Consider the following 21,705-nt stretch of genomic DNA (forward strand, 5'->3'; position numbering starts at 1 on the left):
GTTGCACTTTTTAATTTTGGCAGTGTGGGGATCAATTATTTTCATCATGTATACATGCCCCGTTCCCAGACTTTAATTTAAACAACAAAATGGGCAAACATGTTAAAGCTATACAGACGACACAATTTTCAAGATGACTACTCATTAACTCAAACAACTCCCTCACTAACTGCTTTAGCGAGATAAACCGTCTGCATGACCAATAACCAGTTGAAACAGAAATCGTGTTCGCCCCAACACCACTTGGCCACATGCACTGTTTCCCTGGCCTGTAGAAATGTGATATAAACCGGACCACTCCAGTGATTTGAAAGAGAACAACTTTAACTTTATCTCTTATGGACAATGGGTCCCACCAGTCCACGCCTTAGTACGGAAATGCCTCTACCACCCACTGCCAATCAGATGTATTGGTTCTATGTGATGATTTAGCTTTTTGTAGGTCGCCCAACAAAAAGACTGACTTTTTTTCTTTCTTCCCCAGCCGATTCTTGGTGGCCTACAAAAAGCAAACCTGCATTGCCTCGCACCCCACATTCTCTCCCTACGGTATTTGTTCAAAATCGGGATGTTACCCCCGTATCCCCACCCTCAGCACTCCCCGACCACCCCACCCCCCTTCTCCGAAATTAAACAAAAAAATGCAACACACACACACACACACAACCGTTCACCGTCACGGCTGCTTCCGGGTCCTTTAGTGCCTGTTTGCACCTGTGCCCACTAGTGTGCATCGCAGGAGTGTGACAGTTCGATTTAGAAACACCATTACGGAGCGGTTTTTCTAAATCGATTTATTGGTGAAAAAATAACTTCAACAAATATCTTTTCACCTGGAACATATGTATCTGCCATATTTCAGCTTTACATACAGTACTCGCCATAATTTCACTGATATTTGCATAGACTACGGAAACCTTGTATCCCTAGTTAGGTCAGACTACCTCACCCTGAAATTAAAACTTATCCAAAACACCAGACTGTGACTTCTATTAAGGCTAAACAAGAGGTAACGCATCACTCCATCCCTGAGAAGCTCCCACTGGCTACCAGTAAAGAAAAGAATCTGATTTAAAACACTTTGCATCAGAGTACTGCATGGTCAAGGAGTGTAATTGCCTCCTTCAAATTCGCCTTCTACAAACAGGAAGAAACTTGTATCGAGCAGTGACCTATTTATTGATGCCTGCCATAATGAGGAACAGATATGGATGTTCGACTTTCTTCACTTTCCTAGAAAAACTGTAACTCGATCCATAAAGAAATCTGGAATACAGAAGACCACTTGGCGTCTCAAACAGTTGAAAACCTGTCTTTTTAATACACTGTGAATTGAAAACAATTTACAATTGAGCTTGACAGTAATGCGATAAAACACGCCACCGCAAAATAACCATGGTTTGACCTGCCACCCACACAATTCTCACAGCAGAATAACTTAAAGAAACGCACAATAAGGAACGACTCTACAAACTCAAATCGCAGAAACCCAATATCGTCTGCCTACCATGCAATACAGTTGCATCTTTTTTTTTTTTACACTACCACCAGATGACCTTGGAATTACACATGGAACTAACAATAAGCATTGTAAAGTGCAAATGGCAGCCATTCAAAAGCTTTGGACCAGTATGCTTGACAGACACCAGGATAAAGAACAAGCCATAACCAAGCAATAACCATTTTCAGCATACAGCATCTGCGTGAGATGACTAAACCAAGTGCCCAATGAAGGTCCTACAGAATATACAAAAGGAACAAACCTGCAAAAAAAAGAACTCGAACTCCAATTAGTGGGATAACAATCCATATAGGTGCCACCCATCTAGCCTCCGAGCCATTGGAAAACAGGACATGCACTCAACATGAAAATCTCACCAAGATGAACACAAGGAACCATGTTAGAGAAATACTTATATGGAACCTACCCAAAAAACCTTTGGACCAGTGCACGCACCACTCGAGTTCAGCCCATTAAATCTAAGCTTATCAAACCATATTGTTTGCAACATGAGCTCAAAGCAGAGGAAAGGTAAAACACAAACCCTCTATCAAACGTTCTCCATCTCAAAGACCAATGAGAAGGATCCAAGCATGTCAAAACCAACTTCACCACTAACAACCTCCTGATTGATCCACCCTCACTCATCACATCTTTACTAAATTGCCAACATGAATGGCTAAACAAAGCACTTAAACCACACTAAAAGGAATGCAACTCTACACTTCACCAATCAATTTACCGTTCCATGGCCAAAACGCCCAGATTCTACTGACACTCAAGTGCTTGCGTTTGGAAACAAATCTCCACGAAGTACAACTCACTATCCACCTAGAAAACACCTGCACAGACTTGTATTTCTCTTGGTTCTACATTCACCAACAGTTTAGCACACCAACTTGTCATTCCCGCTGCCCTACCCGAACCTGCAGGTCCACGCGAGCGCCTAGCGACCATGGTAGTGGCAGCAGTGCATGGTAGAAATCCTGATGACGGAACATATGTACTTTGTCCTTCTTGGATGAGGCTGTGTGCAGGAGTCAGTTTGGATTGATGATCTTGTCCTATTTTATCCTAGGATTAATTGGTTTCTCTCTTAATGGGTAGTTTGCATGTTTCTGGGACAACCAGCAGAAGTGGGGGCCATGTAAATTCATACGATATATTTTTTTCTTCTTATTGCAAAACATTGCCAGATTTGGTACAACATGGGCCCTTGTTGCCTGTCTCTGCAAAGAGGCACAGCAAGTATTAAATGTGCAGGGAGTCCAAACTCCCTTCTGACTCACTGGAGCAGGTTTGAGGAACACGGCGACCACACAAAAATAATAGGTCAAGTAAGATGAGGTAGATTGCAGTGAAATAATCTTTTGCGTCTCACAAACTCATGCTAATTTCCTATGTGGCAACATTTACCAAACTTTTTTTTTTTTTTTACAGAATTCATGAACTCTTTGAGTTATCAAAAAATGGCAAATTCCTCTCATATAAGACAACGTACATGTTTTTGTGCAAACACCAAGCTTAATATATAGTGTTTTTGTCACTGTTACAACCCTTGTCGAAATGTCTATTCTGAATAACCAATCAAATGACATTAATTAGATGTTCGCCAACTAAGAACATTCTAAGGCCTCTAGCTGCTCAACATGTTTCTGATTATCTGCCCTATTAATGGTGAAGGAGCTAGATGTAGAGTCACTATCCAACCTTTAGTATTTTTTTTGTAGTACCAATGTTTTCCATAAACTAATTGCACAGCCACAATTTCGTTTCACAGGACACTTGCAATCACCATACTGCAAAAAAAATTAAAATAAATATCCGTTAGTGCTATACATTTATATGGATGGGTGCCTACTACTCATCCCTAGCCCTCTGAGCGGCAACAATTACCTCTCGGGGTGATCTTGGCGGTTTCTCCTGGGTACTGCACTGTTGCAGCTTGGTAGAAAAATTCCCTCTCCATTTGTGAATGAAATGTGTACTTAGAAACCATGTCCTTTACCGATGTCCACAACTAGAGCCTGAAAGAGCCCCCCTGTTTTCATCCTCCAACGGTTTCTGAACCTCAAGTTCAGTATTCAAATGAAAATCTGAAGTTTCACAGTTTAGTGCTTGGATCGTCAACTTGAGTGTGCCATGCTGCGGGCTCAGTATGTACAAAATTAATGAGAGGAACTCTTTAGAAAAGACCTTAGTCTGATATTGATTACATTCTACATCTTAAAGTGCACCCAAAAAAGTTTTGCACTCACCACACAGTCTGTACAAACTTGCAGAGAACGTTCCGGCATTCATAGCAACAGGACCTAGGTCCGTAAGGATGAGCATGTGCAGGCTCATTAACTGACCACCTATAAATTGGACATTCTTCAGCGCTGACTCCGCGGAAAACCTCCTACTTCCTTCCCAAGAAAACGATAGGGAAGGTTGTGGAAAAAACTGGCTTATCGGTCCCCACCAGACCCAAATTTCGATCTGTGCCAACTGATATTCTAGATGAGGCCCAAGGTAAAAATTACTGCCCTTCAGCCTGCCAGGTGAGGCCCCAGAGCTACAGACTTGGGAGAAGTCTGCAGTGCAGAGAGACCTAGCTGGGAAATGTCAGCTGGTGCCCTCTGACATGACTTTTCTTTCCTTCAATGCCTCTCCTGAGCGCTTGATGGCTCATGCCGCAACAGTATACCTGAAATCCATGATCTCCCTTTCAATGGAGAAAAAGGGGAAGGGCAAGAGGTTGGACGCCTGGGAGCATAATGTGTTAGCCTCTGGCAGCCTTGCCGTGTGGTGGTGAATACGCAGTCTGGCCAAATTTTGCCTTTTGAGCATACGTTTTGAAGATGGCTGAGAATCTTCTGGATCGCAATACGAGAGCTTTATCGCCCTTGTCAAGGATGGCAGAGAGTTCTCTCATTCAGATCTGCAGTCTGGCCTTGATACGGCTTACAGCCCCTGCATTGGCCATGGTTGGAGTCATTGCAAGGCACTCTTGGATGAGCACCACCTCTGGCTTTACTCCTGAAGTCTAGGCAAAAACCCTGGACATGTTGTCTGATGTGCACAGCCTCTTTGGGGTGAAGGCGGATGACTCCTTGCAGATGTTGTTGAAAGCTGCAGCAAAGTCCTTGGAGTTAGCTGTGCAACAGCCCTCTGCTCCTGCTGCTAGGCAAAGGGTGAGGTTTCATCCCTTTCCTTCCTATGCCTACCACAGCAGGAGACTGGTACCCTTGGGTAATCAAGAGCTGCACCTCCCCATCAGGGTACAGGTCATGTAGCCCAGAGAGTGCTCATAGCCGCTGCAACAGTTCCCAGTGTGACACTACATTTGATGCCCCTGTGAATAGGTCTTCATACACTGTACCCCCAGGGGGGGGTATGGTGGGGCAGGACGAGGGAGATTAACCTTGTTCAGTGAGGAGTGGCATCATAGCACATCTGATGCTTGGGCCTTACAAGTCGTGAGTCGATTATTGCCTCCCTGTCACCTCCTACCAGCCCCTGTCTGCCTCTGTATCCAGGATTGTTCTCCTCTGGTGAAGGGCGTCATAGAGCGGGTGCCTTTCTCAGAATTAGGCAGCAGCTGTTATTCTCTGTTTTTCTGGTTCCAAAGTAAAACTGGGGCCTGCAAACCTACCTGAGGCTCCTGAACCTGTACCTGTCGGTAGCACACCATGCTGGGATGTTAATGACACCGGCTTTCCTAGTTGTTGTCACTTGGGTCCGAAGGGCAATTGAGCAACACACCCGGTTGCTAGATTAGAATTTTGTGACTTTATACAAGTAGGTGATCTTTCACACATGCACAATTCTCCCCCAGATTCATATCTACATTTTTATATAAACCAATCAATAGTTGCCTTTTTTCCCAGAAGCCTTAAACTAAGTCAGAGAAGGGTACTCGTGCATTAAATGTTGGGCGAGAAGTTGGTCTACACAGATCTAATAAATAATCGAAACGCAAGCAAGTTTTTCATCATTTGCCATAGCACAGGCCTGGTGGTGTCCCGTGAACAAGTCTTGCATAGGAAGATGAATTGTATGTTGCTGTAATGCTTTAAAAAAATGTAATATCTTAAAACATGGAGACTATTGGAAATGCATTCTGCGTCCAGTAGTGGACATTTTCCTCAAGCCTCAGGGAAAGCGGCATTTTAATGTGAGCTCTGAATACTGTCTGAATTATTTGAATCACTAGGGAAATATATTGTTCCAGTCTGCAGCGTTTCGGGGATTGTTTTGAGAAAAGCAGCTAATAACTTTGCAGGAGCCGAAAGCAAACTATGTTGTCTTTCGCGCTCCCATGAGAAAGGGGCCTCTTGGGGTTTTCCATGTGACATTTCAGCTAAATGTCAAGTGAATGCTATCAACAGGTGGAATTTCTGGAAAGGTACTTTGAAGAAGGTTTAAATTGGGGTCACCGGATCAGGAGATCAGATGGAGATTCTGGGGAAGGCTAGACGTATCTCTTCCTAATTGCCTGTTAAGCACAAATATCGCCGCTTGCCTGATCTGTAGTTCCCCGGTGCAGATTTTAACAGAGATGAAGAGTGGCAGAAAACCGCTTTAACAGTGATCTATTACTAACCTTTTGTTATGTAGTATTTTTTTAGTGTATTCATTTGTGTAATAAACTGCCATAAAGAGCCATATTATAATCTGTCTTGTGTGTGTGTATTCTTGCCTTTGAAGTGTACAATGTTTTTCTATTCAGTGTATTGGGGAGAAGAATAATTACTATATCCATGCACATTTAGAAAAGCAGAACAGTTGCATAAATGAATATTCTTACCATGTACATAAGCAAATGCCCGCTACCCTAAAGGCGTACACTACACAAGCAAAAAGGTGAAACTTTTTAACTAATGTTCCCTATGATGCAATATGTAATGCTGCAATGTGGGGTATAGTCCACACCTTCACAAATCAATATTGTATAGATGCACAAACCAGAGCAGATTCACAACTGGGTGAGGTAGTGTTACTCCATCCATTTGCCACTGCACATCACAACTTGCTAGTATAACCATAGTTTGTGAATCTAAATCGATTTGCAAGTCCAGAAGACAAATGCTACTGATCGGTAGTAGTATTTGTTGAGCTTGATACTGTTTAGTCACATGCACGCAATCAACCTTCCTCGGGTACAAAAATGTGGGCATAGCACTGTAAATATGGACATGTTTCTATCGTAAGTTTCTTTTTCAAACAGTTGTATGGGTACAGTGCTGAACATGGTGTCTACAAGATTAGGGTCTAACAGTACCTCATGATTACAAATGGGTAGGAAACGGGACGTCAACTCTGTGGAGCATCGTGTGTACTTGTAGTATAGGGATAGTATGATGGGAACACCCTTCTCAACACCTATAATTTATTTTGGAATAAACTTGTAGTACTTTGAGTCAGCCACTGGAGGGGATAGATGTAGCATAACTTGCAACTCAGCAGATACAAGTGCTAGAAAGACTATTCATGGCAGGTAACATTTCATAGGCGTAATTGTTTCATGCGATGTCAATGCCATAATGAAAGTAGACTAAAATTTGATATGGCATAAGTCGATGAGAATAACAGCAATCTGTTTTTTTCTTTGGAGCATTTATTTCTATGACTCCTTTAGTGTGCAAAGTGAACTTTTGTCACATCAAAGTAAAATAAAATGATCAAAAGTGTAATGGATGTTAAAGAGTGAATTTAAAAGTGGTGGGTGTGGAGTGTTGGCGTCAAGGGCCCACATTAACTAACATAATAAAAATAAAGTGACCATCAAAAATGTTGAGAACTAAAAATCTAAAAAAACAAAAACCTAGTCCAATCTGGCCAGTGAAGTCCACTGAAAGAGCAGAGTTTGTTTATAATTCTTGATGAGGTCTTGTGCTGCAGGTGTATCACTGTTAAATGCAAATCAAGAATGAAGAAACTACCATTTAACTTTGTTCTCTCTGAATAATTTAAGACTTGTTTTCCCAGTGAAAGATCGCACCCCCCTAAGAGGGAATGACATTCTGATGAAACACTTGAATGATGTCGAGCAGATTGGTCTATACAGAGGATTACCACCCGAAGGAATTGATGTGCTCCTGAATGTGGCAGTCAGTGGGATGCTTGGTAAGTAGGAATTGAGTTTGGGGAAAGGTGGTGGGCTCGTTCGTGTTTCTTGGGTGCCACTGGAACTAGTAAAGCTACTTTTTCTGTGACGTGGGGAAAGAAATTGACCATAAAATGTTTGCATTTTACTGTGAGCACTATTGTTCTCCTTGGACATTTTTTGTTCAAATGCATCGGCTTATTCCTTTTCTTCAGCTGTTGAAGTCTTCAGGTGTCCTGATATAATCTGGCAGCGGTGTTAGTTTACATAATTTAGAGAACATTGGATTTGTTATAAATCGTGTAGCGCAAGTGCTGGATAGGGAATTTTGTCATAGTAAAGTGCTTGAATTGATATAGCCACAAGAAGTCAAACTATTGTATGCTATGAATGGTGGTGGTATGAGCAAATCAAATCACTGCTATGCTCATGGGCGAGACTTAAATCCGGTTTACAGAATTCTTAATCTCACAGATGGTGGGTCTTTTGCAAATCTGGCAGAATACAGTGTGATGAATCCTGTGGAGTCAACACTGATTCCCCCCCCCCCCCTCACTGGGGGGGTGCCGACCTTCTATTTGGCCACAGGATGCCAGCCGCTACCTGATCCTGACCAATGGGGTGGTAATATGAGGGAAGATCGTATGGGGGGAGACTGCCGGAGTGAGGTGGTTACTCCATTGGAAGAGATGCCATACTCTCGCCTTCCCACTGAGATCTTCTTAAAATACCCAATGTCTTGATAGCTTGTCATCACCCCACAAATCCTCCTTATTGCAGAACCCAGAAACCCCTTCCTTTTAAGTCACTCTAGACAGAGTTCCATTCATACCTCAAGCGTACGCAACACACTTGCATCTGATGTTTCCTATGATCTCTGTGGACTTCTTCCTCCTCCTGGTCTCAGCACCACAGGCTTTATGGGAGTTGGGGTTGATGCAGATTGAAAGAAACCCAAAACTGAATATGCAGACTAGTTGTTTGGGACATCTAAAAATGAGATCCGCACTTAAAATGGAGGCAGAATGTGGCTCGAGATATACTCCTATTACTGCAGTTTGCAGTGCTGTCTTTGCTAATTTAAGAACCATCAAGAGGTTTCTTCCTTTCCTTCCTCCCAAATGTAGAACCCAGTTAGTCACGTCCTCTATTATGGGGGTGCTTGACTATTGCAATGGGATTTGCTTAAAATAACCCTTGTTTCAGATCCAGCAGCTGCAAGTACTGCAAACTCTGTGGCACGTCTGGCTCTTGATGCCAGACGTTTATCCACTCGGGCCACTGGCTTCCGGTTAATTCTCGCATCAAAGTCAAGGCACGGCGCGTGACTCGCCAGAAAATACATAATGTAGGAGCCTTATATCTTCAGGAGAAGGTATCGCGCTATCAGCATAGTAGGGCCCTACGGTCTGCTTCTCAAAATTTGCTGAAAATAACCTGTCGCCAAAGGGCATATTTGGGTGACCATTCCTTCTCATGCCTGGCTCCATCTTTATGGAATGCTCTGCCTGAATTTTTATGTAAAATGACCGACCATGCTCCTTTCCATAAGGTCTTGAAAACATTTCTGTTTTCAATGGTTTTTTCTAATGTGGCCTTCCTGTCCTCCAGCCTTTCTCTAGCACTTTGATGCCCCTTGGGCCTAGTTTGTTCTGTATAAATACCCCATAGATACATACAGAAAGGGAGAGGACCGTACCGGAGGAAGTAGAGGGAACAGGCACATCCATGCGGCGACTTGTAAACGCGATAGTCGCACACCTGCTTGGTGCAAATGAAGGTGAGACACAGCCAACACCTTTTTGGAGGAGTGCGGCGAGCAGATGCGGTTGTGCCAGGAAGCAGCATTTTCCCATCCAGGCTATAGAGAGAAGCTGACTGGTGAGCGCGGAGCTGACAGAAATGCTGGTGGAAGGTCCGCAGTTTGAAGGAGGCCGTCCCAGAGAGGAAGCTTAATTGCGGAGACACCTCACGGGTTGGGGACACTGCAAATTACTGGTGAGTCTGCCCAGAGCCATTGTGGCATCCCAACAGGCACGTAACCAAGTACATTAAGAATATCTGAATACCGACACGATAAAGTGCAACGACAACTTGAGCAAGTCCCTATGTGTGATATGTGACCACAAAAGTGATGGGTGGAAGGTTTTGAATGAATCTGAACCACTGGCATTGCTCTGGGCAACTTTCCACACCACCGTTATTCAGCCGGTCTGCGCCATTGCAAAAGGGGTCCAGCCATATACAAATCAGTCAGGTACTGCCACCAATGGTAGCAGCCCAGCCCGAACTGCTAGGCCAGGTCCCCTTTGCACAGAAACACAAGCAACCCCAGACATGTTTCGGCCTTGTTGGGCCTCCTCAGTGAGGTGCAGCTTTGTTCCCTATGGCGCAGCGAGCAAGGGAAGGTTATGCCCAGACGTGGCTCCCTTGCCTGCTGGGCCTTGAGACCCAAGCTACTCCTCATTGATGACGCCCAACAAGGCTAAAACATGTCTGGGGATGCTTGTGGTCTCGTGCAAAAGGGATGTGACCTAGGGGGTAGTCCAGCCCGATTTGCATATGGTCTTTCCCCTATTGTAATGGCTTGGCAGGCGAAGAACTATGGTCTGGAGGGTTGCCGAGAGCAATGCCAGAGGTCAAGATTTATTCTAAACCTTCCAGCCATCAATTCTTTTGTTTTCCTATGTATGAGATGTCAATGTGGGGAAAGTTGGAACAAGTATTACCGTAAGCAAGCAAATGGAAGTGCAGCAAAGTGATACACCTGTGGCATGTTAAAGGACAGTGACATTGATAAGTCTTGGTGAAAGGAGTACAAAGGGTAGTTGTTCATTTGGGAGGTTTAGGGGGGGGTGGAGTGTTACCTGACAGAGAAGTACATCGGGGGGATCTGTAGGATCCCAAAGGAAGGATTTCTGGCAGGGGAGTAGACCAGTAATCCACCGAAAGCATATAACGTTATAAGACGTTGTGGGAAGATACCTGGCAGGGAGATATACCAGGAAGTCCACTAAAGTTATCGAAGGACATTTGCCCATGTTGCAAAACACCTGGCAGAGACGTATACCATGGAAATTGGGAGGCACATGAAGGAGGTCTTGGTGGTTAGATGCATCAGGCATTTTGAAGTTGACCAAAGACTTTATAATATTGTGACATGATACCTGGCAGAACGAGTACACCAGGACATCTGAAGAGCTCACAAGAGGAGTCCTGATAAAGAAACACATCAGGTAATCTGCCAAAGTTAAGGAGATGGTCAAGAAAACCTTGTGTGGAATTTCGTATCTGGATAAGAACTTTTGTGAATCCAGTTCAAAGAAAGCAAGAAAGAGTTGAATGATATGGAATGTATTGTCTGCATAAGAACTTTCTAAAACGAACTGACTTAAAAAACCAAGGAAAATGTTGCTTGAAAGCGATAAATATCCAGGGGAAGGAAACCACCCTCTGGATCCAAGGGTTTCTCTTTGGATAATACTTTTCCGTTAGATTTACCGATTTACTTTGAATATGAACACTTTTTGGGAACCACAGGTCAGAGACATTTCAATGCACCCTTAGTTAATTTCTAGTATGAGGGTCAGATTAGAATGTTTTGGACACAAGGATGGTTTCTATATTTAATGACTTGACACAGACTGCTCTTTAGTTTTAGTTTACTAGATAGGGAAACCTTCCTTAGGATAGGTGTTAGGGAGAATTCTCTCTTTAGGCTGAATTTCCTAACCTAGTGAGTCCCCCAGCAGCTTTGCTGGATTTCTGGAGTTTGTTTTTTTCTCCTGCCAAGAGTGAGACTCTTTTCCTCCCACTCTTGGACATGACTTATGGTATTCCTTTGACTGGTAATGTGTTTTATGGGCGATGGGGTCCTTTACTCCATAGGGTCTCATGTGTTTTTTCATATGTGTGTTACACAGCACCCTCCTTGCAGTAACACAGGGGTGTCATAGTGACACCCCACCATAGACTCCATACCCTGGGACTGACTACTGTCTCCCAGGGCATCTAAAGTCATCATTGGCTTTACTAGTCCCAAATTATTAACAGAAACCAGTACAAACCATAATATTGTGGCCGTACTGGTCGGGGCAATTCGATTGCCCCGGGGTCTGTTAGTCGAGGGGGCACGTCTCCGTCCCCCCTGATCGAGTTTCGGCTGGTGGCAGTGGAAACTACTTTTTATATTCGACCGCGAATATTTTCCTATGGGATTTTCCCATTGTTCGAGGCTACCAACTTTATTTAATTCTAATAGCCTCGAACATACCGCCGGTTTATTTAATAAATATTAATTCTCCGGTTGGTATTTTTTGCCAAGACTTGATTCTAAAATGGCGTTTGTGTTCTCTTCTTTGACTCCAACCCAAGTCGAGCCCTTTGTTCCACTTTTTGGCGGGCTTCTCCAGAGAAGCCTCCAAAAGTGGTGCCACTCTGTCTGGGTACCACAGGGGGTGTGGGAGGGGGTTTAGGCACCCTGGACCGAGTTATCTTGGTAACTCAGGTCGCACTCTTGTGTGATTGGCCCAAGTGGTGAGCCGGCCGGCTCACCACTTAGCATGTTTGAGTGACAGCTAGGCTGAGTGAATGGGGGTTTTCTGCATAAAAGCAGGGTTTGGGGACTGGAACTTCAGAAGTCGCCACAGGACCTGAGAATCCGACGAGGGAGAAGCTGAGCCGACCTACCACGACGACACCACCTGTGGAGCCCTGCGGAATCGACTCACCACTTCCCGACGACAGAGAAGATCTCCCGGCTGGAGAGGCTTCTTCCCCTGACTGGTGGGCACAACAAGTTTTCGTTTCTTTCTTCGCACCCCACCCCGGTTTGTGGTCGAACTGCCTGTGCCAAGCACCCCGGCAGCCGGATAGCCACTCACCACTGAACCGCGAATCACCGGACCGCTCCTTGTACCTGAGAAACTCAGCTGCTGGTTTCTTCCCTGGCAGTGCAACGGACTCCTGTCTTCCTCCATGGCGAGATCCTCTCTTCCCCCGGACGAAGCACCATCTTGCACCCGCATCCAGGAACTGTCCCCGCTGGAGCGTTTTCACTGTTCTAAAGTACCCTGTCCGCCAGGCCTCCCTTTCTAAAGATTGCTACAAAGTAATAACCCCTTAACCTTCTGGACTGGGCTGGCCGCCTTGACCCTCTAACTGGTCCCTTTCTGTGGTCCAACTCCTTTTTGAACCTTTACAAGACTTTTGTGCACTGCAACCGTGTGAACTTGGACACATTTCGTTTGGATCCTCAAAGTGGATCCGGCCTCTTGAACCCTAACTTTACGGTTTTACCTTGCCTTCCTCTCTTGTTGTGTTCTTGAAAAAGTGTTGAGATATGTTTCAATTTGTTCTCTGCTTTTCTCTCCCTTTTTAAAACAAACTATTAGAGTGCCATCTACATTAAGCGCTCACTGCTGTCTGAAAATAAATGGGGCTTTACTTAAGACTTGTCTAATATTCTTTTAAGGGAGTGTATATCTTTTAGTGACCGTGTTTTTGAATTACTTATTGTTAGTGCCTGTGTGTTTATTTTTTTTTTTTAGATGTGGTTTTAAATAAATAATTATATCTTTTACACCAAGCCCTGGTCAGTGTTTACTTGTTCTATTGTATGCTCTTGACCTATTGTGAATACTCTGTATGCTGCCTAACTCTTCTTGAGGGAAGTCTGACTGCTCAGCCACAGCTACCAAGTGAATCTGTGTGGTACAGACTGCTACCAAGTGGGTTTACTGCCAAACACCTGTAGTCCTAAATCTTTTGCAGTGGTCCCAGAGGGAACTGCACAGGTTTCTGCCTAACAATAGGGATAGAGAAGCATTTTTCCAACCCTTTACTGTTTAATAAAGATGTCTGATAATGAGCAAATTACAGCTTTGTGTCCGCCTCTCATTCCTGACCCCTCACAACAGGTAAGCCATATCTATTGACTGAGGCAGTGGGAGGACCATGGTGGCAGTGGTAAAATAATGGATTTGACAAAAAGATGAAAATCACTTTTGCAGTCCGTCCTTGGCATCGGTGCCCATTGATGGGGGTGGTCTGGGCATAGAGAACTGAAGGGAGCCTGCTTTCCCTAACAAATGGAGGCAAAACAAATGGTGATGACAATTGGGGACACTCTAACTCCATAAATAAAGTCGTTTTGTGCAATGGAATATTTTTCGATTGGGAAACCTAAATTGGGGTATTAGCAGGTACTTCAGGAAATGGCTAACTATGGTGGCCATCAATGAACTGCTCAACTAGAAACATTTGAGCCATCTGCAATGTATTTTTGAAAACATGTGTGAACCAAAAGTGAAGTGCAGAAAGGTGCTATATGCAATCTGCATAGATTTTCTAGATTTGCTGCATTGGACGCATTTGCCTGCAGGCATCAGGGCGCCCATTCTACACAAAATACAACATCGAGAAACGGGACATGTGAGATACCAACAGCTTAATTTACTCGAATAAACACGTTTTCAACCGTTTCCTGAAGCACAGAGGACTTCTTTCCTGACACAACGCAGTTGGATGAGCGTGCCATGCAGTGGCTGCTTGGACTGGGAATGAGCAACTGTCCCCCCCCCCTCCCCCCCTTGCCCGCTTGGTTCTAGGGAACACAAGGCGATTGATATTACAGGAATGTAGTATTCTTGGTTTGTACTGCTTCAGACTTTTTTCCAAATAAAAAGGAGCTGCACCATAAAGGTGCGTTGGAGTGTTTACTTTGAATTGTATCCTGCCAGCCAATGCAGATCTTTCCTAGAGATGGAGACATGTTCTCCCCTGGGAATGTTCTTAACAATCCTAACGGCTACATTTTGTACCACCTGAGGCTTTTGAATATTGCTTTAGCTGGCTCCTCTCAAAAGTGCGTTGCAATAATCAATTATGGGCATGATTATTGCTCTTGCCAAGGTTTTGCAGTTTTAACTGGAGACCAACTGTTTAATCTGTACAGTCTCGGGTGGTATTACGAGCTTCTAGCAATACCTTCAACATGTGCTTCTACACCCATGGAAGACTCCAAATAAACACCCAATGTTTTCACCTTATTCACGACTGCGTACTGCTACCCTCGATATTGAATCTCAAATAACTGGTTTGAAGCTTCGCTCTACCCTTCTCCAAATCAAAAATCATCAGGTAGGTAGTTTGAGAAACCTAGATTATCCACACCAGTAGGCCCCAAGATGTTGTAGTCTAAAATGTAAATTGCGACGAGGCACTTTTTTTTTTTGTTCTCTAAAATCCAGAAGAAACAGATTTGGAAGCTGCAGCTTGCATGTTTGTGCAGGAAAGTCTCGATCAAATTCCAGGATTGGGGCCCACACATTTGTGAATCGATGCAATGGGCCCGCTTTGGCTACTGTGATCTTTTCTGCCACCAGGATGTCCCATATTTTGACCCACCATAGGGATATTAATGGGCATTCGGGAGTTTTCAAAGTCCGAGTGATCATGATCCCCTCCCTGCTAGGAGGCGCTGAGTAATATGTTTGGCAGTAGCCACAGATTTTGGGTAAACCCCTGAAATTGGAGTACCCAGGAGGATCACTTCAGGCTTTTTCGGATGTTTGACCTGGGTGATGGCTTCAATCACGGCGAGTACTTCTTCCCAGAAGGCCTGAGCAGTAGGACAATCCTAACACGTGTAGAAGTGCCTTGCAGCCCACAATTTTGCCAGCATTGTGGGGCCGACAAGTTCTGAATGTGGCGGAGCCTCATTGGGGGGATAGTACCAATGAAGAAGCAGTTTAAGAGCACATTATTTGTTTGCAGGTTGAGGAGGAGTAGCTTCTCGTCCAGATGTCCACCCAAGTATGGCCTTCGATCGAGCAACCCAGGTCTTTTTCCCATTGTCATATATGCAGGGTCCTCCTGCAGCAACTTGTATAGTTTGGATATGTTTCCTCCCCCCGCCCCCTGTTAGTCCCTCCTGCAGCGTGAGTTCAACGGGGCTGTGGTCACGTACGGCCCTTTGTCGGACCAGCGGGTGCATATACCAGTGATGGAGTTCGGCGTTGGAGAATCTGTCGCTCTCGGACAGCTGAAATGCCCCACTACAGTTCTAGAAGGTACTTGGTTGGCCGTTTTCAAATAGCTGTGCCAAGGTTTTCAACATCCTCAAACCCTTCATCAAGTTTTTAAAGTTTGTGGGGCACCTGCCTGGAGTGAAGATTGGATTACGGAAAACTGGGGTGTTCGGACCCAGTGCGATCCGGATGCCCTTGGATTTCCTCGCCCAGTCCCAGATGCTCACTGTGGATTTTGTCAAGGAGATTATGCCGGGCCAGAATTTTGGTGCAGATTTGGGGATATATGGGAGGGAACAGAGGGGCAGCGGCAGTCTTGACTGTTCAACCTCCACCCATTTCAGGGGGTCCCACCGGGAAGAGCCATGCCTGAAAGCATGCCAGTTGTAAAGCTACATAATATTTGGGTAGGTTAGGAACCCCCAACCCACCTAAACGAACATTGCCCATCATTACCCCTTCTAGGGTTCCTGGCTTTCTTACCCCTCCATCTTAACTGTAGCCTTTTCGGTGTAGGTGAAGGAGGTGAGGTTAGCGGGACTGCCACCGGACGAGTGGAGCAGAAGTATAGGAACCTCAGAAGTAGGTTCATTTTACAGGCCGTAATCCGCCCCATTAGCGAGATCTCTTGGGTGGCCTATCTCTTTAGGTCAGTCTCCAGTTCTTTAAAGGGGCAGGAGATTTGCTGCCTATACCTCTCTTGGGAGGACCGGGATGTGTATTGTTGGATTCTGTGTGGGATCTTACCCATGTTTGGGCATAGATCACGTGAAGCCGGGTACCTAGATAGTCTTCATTGACAGGTTATGTCGGTACGGCTGCAGGGTAATCATTTCTGCTAATGGCCAGTCAAGATATTCAGTTTCGCTGTGAGGGCATTTGGGATTTTTGTCCTCTGGATACTTTTGGCCAGGTGTTGGGTTTTGGAAAGGGAGAGTCTCTTTGGTGATGTAAGTGGTTTGGAGAGAGGTGTCTGGCAATATGCCCTCTGCCAGGGATCTGATGGTGTGGGTTGTGCCATCTAGTACAAACTGCAAAAAGGCGGGGAACAGCGAGCAGTATCTGACCTTCTGACCAGGGTGGTCAGCGGTCTGAGCATTCTCCTCCTCTGTACTGTGGTTGTTGCAAGGTCCTGGAAGATTTGGAGTGACACCCCCTGGCAGGTCAACTCTCCACGTGTTCGGCTCGCTGCAAGAATTTCTTTTTTGACCATGAAGAAGTGGATCCTTGTAATCGCGTCTGGTGGAAGGTCTGAAGCTGATCCCCAACCCTTTAAACCCCACCATGGGAGCACAGCCTGAGGGTGCGTCTAGGAGCAACATCGACTTATCAAGATGCGGGAGAATTATTTAGAAGAGATCCACTATATATTCGTTCAGGGCTTGATCGAAAACAGATGAGGGTACTCCTCTGACCCGCAAAGTTGTTTCTGCAGGCTGTTTTTCATGTCTTCTTGCTTGCATTCCATGGCGTCGCTTCTACCCTCTAAAGCTTGAATTTTATGGTGTAATTCCGCCATTGTTGCTGCCTGGTCTGTAGCACTGTTTGGTCCAGGCGGTCTACCTTTTGAGATCTGTCATACAGTTGTGGAATTCCAATTTAATTTCGTACATGAAGGGTTGTATGTCTTTTTCATGACTAGTTGTCCGCATGGTGAAGTGGAGAAGGGGGTTGAGTCTTTGCTGCTTTCTCTGATTCCCCTTGTCTGTAGGATGCAGTAGCACTGCAATGTCCGCATTTTGTTGGGATTGAGCCTGCTTCGCCATAGCTGACATGCAGCTGGAGGCTCCCTTTGTGCTGACTATGGTCGTGGGGAGAGCAGTTCTGATGGAGCTGGGGTGGGCTATTAAGGTAAGCCAGCAAGGTGGGTGTTATGGAGTGGGGCGTGGGTGGCTTTCTCCCTCCTGATACCTCGGCTGTTATGGGCTACTTCTGCTCCTGAGCTGGGGCTTCCTCCAGCACCCCTGCAAGCATTAATTCAGATGTGTTCCGTGGGAGCTCCCAGTCTCGCTCCCCCACCGCTCACCACTCAGAGGGCATTAAGCAACTCACGCCGGGTGAATTTCTCGGTTGTATCTCACCTGCTGAAATGCTCGGGCATAGGCAGATCGATCCCACATGCCCAAAGCGAGTTATATGGCTGCCCCAGTCGCTGCCATCTCCCTCTGTTCCGTAGCTGAACCTGGTCGAGTTAGCTGTCGCACAGCCATCCGCCGCTGTGTTTGTTGGTCACGGCGAACAGAGAGGAGCTAGACAACTGCTCCATGGGCCGTCAAGGCTGTCGGGGCTTTTCCAGTCCCCCAGCTCGGGCACCCCTCTCCTTGGGAGCCCCCCGCCCCCGACCCCCCCACCAGGAGCAACGTGCACCGGAGGGTTGGGGGGAGAAGGGCAGCCAAGCCAAGCTTTACTGCAGACGAGACAGAGCTACCGTCGATTATAACTCCACTCCCGGCTGATGTAGTGCCTAGCCACTCGGTCCCAATGTGCAGCAGATGATGCTGCACACCATCCGAGCTCTGAGGGCGCCAAACTGATGTCAGAGCCGGCTTGAGCTTTTTTCCTCCAGCTTCATGCAGAGGCCATTTAAGCAGTGTCTGCATCATCGGCACTGCTAGCCACGCCTGCCCGCCCCATTTCAGCTACTCTTAAAGACTCCGGGTTTAAAAGGAACGCTTTCATTATCCTACCAGAAATAATCCAGGGGAAGGGAACCCCCTCCTGGATTCAAGGACTATTTTTTTTTTCTTCATATGTGATTTCTATACACCTTTTGCTAAACAAACATTTACCTTGCACCTGTAATTTTTTAAGTGCGAGGGACAGATATGTTTTGGACGCAAAGACTGTTTGCATAATTTTGACAACGAAACGCAGACTGAGCTTTGGCCTTAGTTTCCTGGGTAGGGAAACTTCACTTTACGATGGGGACAGAAAGGCCTTTATCCAACCCCTTTAAGTTAATAAAGATGTCTGGTGTTGAAAATATTACAACTTTGTGTCTGCCTCTCATTTCTGACCCCTCACACTAATCACTTTTCACCAGTTTGATGAATAATTATAAAATTGTTCAGTATATTTCCATAGTCCAGGGGACCAAAAATTGGAAGGCTTGGTGCCAATTCGTTCAACAGTGCACACTTTATAAAAATCAAAGATTTTTTGTTTCTTCTTTTTAAAACCTTTTTTAACATTGGTTTTTCCTGGGAAAATGCTACATTTCTGCTTGTGCCCAGATAGTCCACCTGCTAGACAGATTTTCTTTTGAGGGGAGCGTGTAGTGCTCCAGCACCAAACTAGTTTATAAATCTCATATGGGGCATTGTAGAAGTGCAAGCTTTTTAGAAACAAAGCAAAATTATGCACATGTAAACTTATCTTAATTAGGAATCCACAAATGGTGTTTGGCAGAACAACCTCTGGATTTTGTTATAAGCTACCTAAAGTTTTGAAAGGTGTTTAATGGGATATAGTATTTTGTTATGCCAAAACAGGCTAAGTTGTTTAAATAGAGATACAGTTGAGCAGTGCAATGTGAGTGCAAGCTCGATCGATATGAGAATGTTTTGAATCGTGACATTTTGGTAGCTGGGCTACAAAATGTCTCAAATATTTGTTGAAAGTATCACGCCATGTTGCAGAACCTTGACCGATTTCTAATGGCGTGCATGGCAAGTGGCTTCTGTCACACAACTAGCAGGGTGGTTAGTGGGGGGGGGGGTGAAATGTACCCCATGATGCGAAGTTTACAAACCCTAGCAACCTTGCATATGACATCAGTTATGCTTATCAAAGGAACACTGTCATAATAAAGGTGCTGCAGGAGCGTGAAAAAAACGTTACTTTAAATGATTTTAAGGTCCAATCCTCTGAAATTCAGCAGTTGTTGGAAGCTACACTGCCATTCCGTCCCACCCCATTGTGTTGCCATGAGCACATTGATGGCATTACTTAATGGCATCATCGCTGACATCATTGGTAGATCGGATCACATGTGAAGGGGAGAGATGCAATAACTAATTTAAAATCGCTACTCCACCTAAATGTATAACATGAAATGGAATGTTTGAGCCACTTCTCATCCAATAATACTGTAATTTTCAACCATGCTGATCTAGACCGAAGTTAAACAGTTTTAATGAGTAACTCTGAAAGATATCCTAGCCCCTATGTAGCTCTGGGTTTTCATGCAAAAGGTACTCCTTTTAAAGGACATGCTGAAAGTGTGTCTGTATGGATACAGTTGCATGTTTTAAAAGTCCACTTTCTAGTCCTAATAAACAAGTTGCAGTAAATTGACAATGCAGCTAGTGTAACTATGACTTTGCAGCAGTCCAGAGGGGGATTGTAACATAAACGCGACAGAACAGTTTTCTGAGTCACTTTCTTGATCCCACAATAAACTGTCAATTCAACCAAGGGGAAAGTAATCGCCGAACCAGGTGAAAAGGCAGTGCTTATGTTGGATAACCTGTAAAGCTCAATCGCGTGCAAAAGGTTGCATGTTTCAAGGTGAAAACATTTTGTACAAAGGATAATAAACTCAACTGCTTAAAGCTGTAATCCTCTAGCGTATATGAAGTTATACATTATCTTAAGTTGTATATTACCTGAAGCATTAACTACGTTCTAAAATGTATTCGTTATTTGTGATGCTCGAAACCTACTTTCACCTAAGTATGTATGACATACTAATGGGTTATATTACATCTGTTAGCATGCACCACGCATACGCCCATAGAATGTTTGTCATATGTCTTGAGATAGTCATTTTTTTTACTCTGAAGGGTAGTTTCTAGTAATGCCCTAGGTTTGCTCTTGGGTTGATAGTCCGGCGGCTTGGAGTTAAGGTGGCATAACTTTTAACACCCACCACATTTCAGGGGGGAATGTAGCAGTAAACTGGAACCATAACCTCACTTCAACTGAAGTTGTATGTATGGCATTCTTTTCCCAAAATGGAGCATACAGAATTAACCCTGTTGAGTCTTTTTTTCATGAATAAGGCCATGAAATCTCCTTCAATTAGGACTTTAGAGCTTTCTTCAGATTTTTAAGGACCCTAGGTTACCCACGGTAATCCAGACATGGACCCCTTGCCTACTTTACTTAGGCACAGTTTCACTTCACTGATGAGGCCAGAGTTGGCCGAAACACATGTCTGGGGTTGCTGTTGATACTTGTTCAGAGGAGATTTGCATAGTATTTCGGTGCTGGACTGTCTAAGTGGGTGGGACCAGACTGATATGCAAACCGATATTTTTTCTATGTTTTGTTATTGGGCATTTATATAGCGTCTTTTACCATCGGTATGATTGCAAAGCGCTGTGGATGGGAAGACCTCTGGGACCGCAGTCCAGGTCCGTGCAGAGAGTAATGTAAAACGTGCTTGGGTGCACTTGGTATGTGTGCAGCCAGTGTGGAATAAGTAGTGTGTAGCTGCATACTAGTGCTAGGTGTGGTGAGGTGGTTGTGCTGGATCAGTAGTAGAATGTGTGCAGCAAGGCCAGTGGACTTTGGTATCTGCATTCTAGTGGCACTGGAATTTGTGAATGAGATTTTGTGCAGCTAGGCCAAATTAATCGAGGGGTATAGCTGCATTATATTGTTTGTTGATGCAGAGGTAAGAGTTACCATAATGGTGTGTTTAATGATAAATTATGTTAAAAAAAGGAAATTACATTTTTAATTGGTTAGTTCATTTGAAATACTTGGGTGTCGAGATTAGTGCAAAGAGGACTAATCAAAGATTAAATGTGTCTGAGTTATTGGCGATTGATGGGAAGTTTGGTAGATTCTCGTCTATTCTGGTGGTTTTGTTCCACCATCAAAAAACAGTTCCCTGTTTGTTTTACAGGGCTTAAACAGCTTTACTTTCTAATGAATGGGACAAGGTGGAATCACTATTATGGAAAAGGCTATTTTACTCTCCCAAAAGGGACTCCTATTGCAGTTATCAGAAATGAGATTGGCCTGTGTTGATTGGAAGAGGATGCAACTTTTTAGATACTTTTTGCAGCCTCCCGATAACTGCTTGTTTGAATTATGTTCTGTGCTTTTTTGTAACACCTATAAAGAGTTGATTG

The 21,705-nt window shown here is 44.6% G+C and overlaps 1 protein-coding gene across 1 annotated transcript in view; it reads left to right on the plus strand.

Moving 5' to 3' along the window:
• CENPI (centromere protein I) overlaps positions 1-21,705 on the plus strand; it is a 1,093,019-nt gene that overhangs the window by 109,978 nt on the left and 961,336 nt on the right. Inside the window, exon 3 of the mRNA XM_069613020.1 lies at positions 7,475-7,612. Within this exon, the coding sequence (XP_069469121.1) occupies positions 7,475-7,612 (138 nt within the window). The remainder of the gene's footprint in view (positions 1-7,474; positions 7,613-21,705) is intronic.

Source organism: Ambystoma mexicanum, chromosome 5p (genome assembly GCF_040938575.1).
Source record: "Ambystoma mexicanum isolate Mex_15411 chromosome 5p, UKY_AmexF1_1, whole genome shotgun sequence".
NCBI lineage: Eukaryota > Metazoa > Chordata > Amphibia > Caudata > Ambystomatidae > Ambystoma > Ambystoma mexicanum.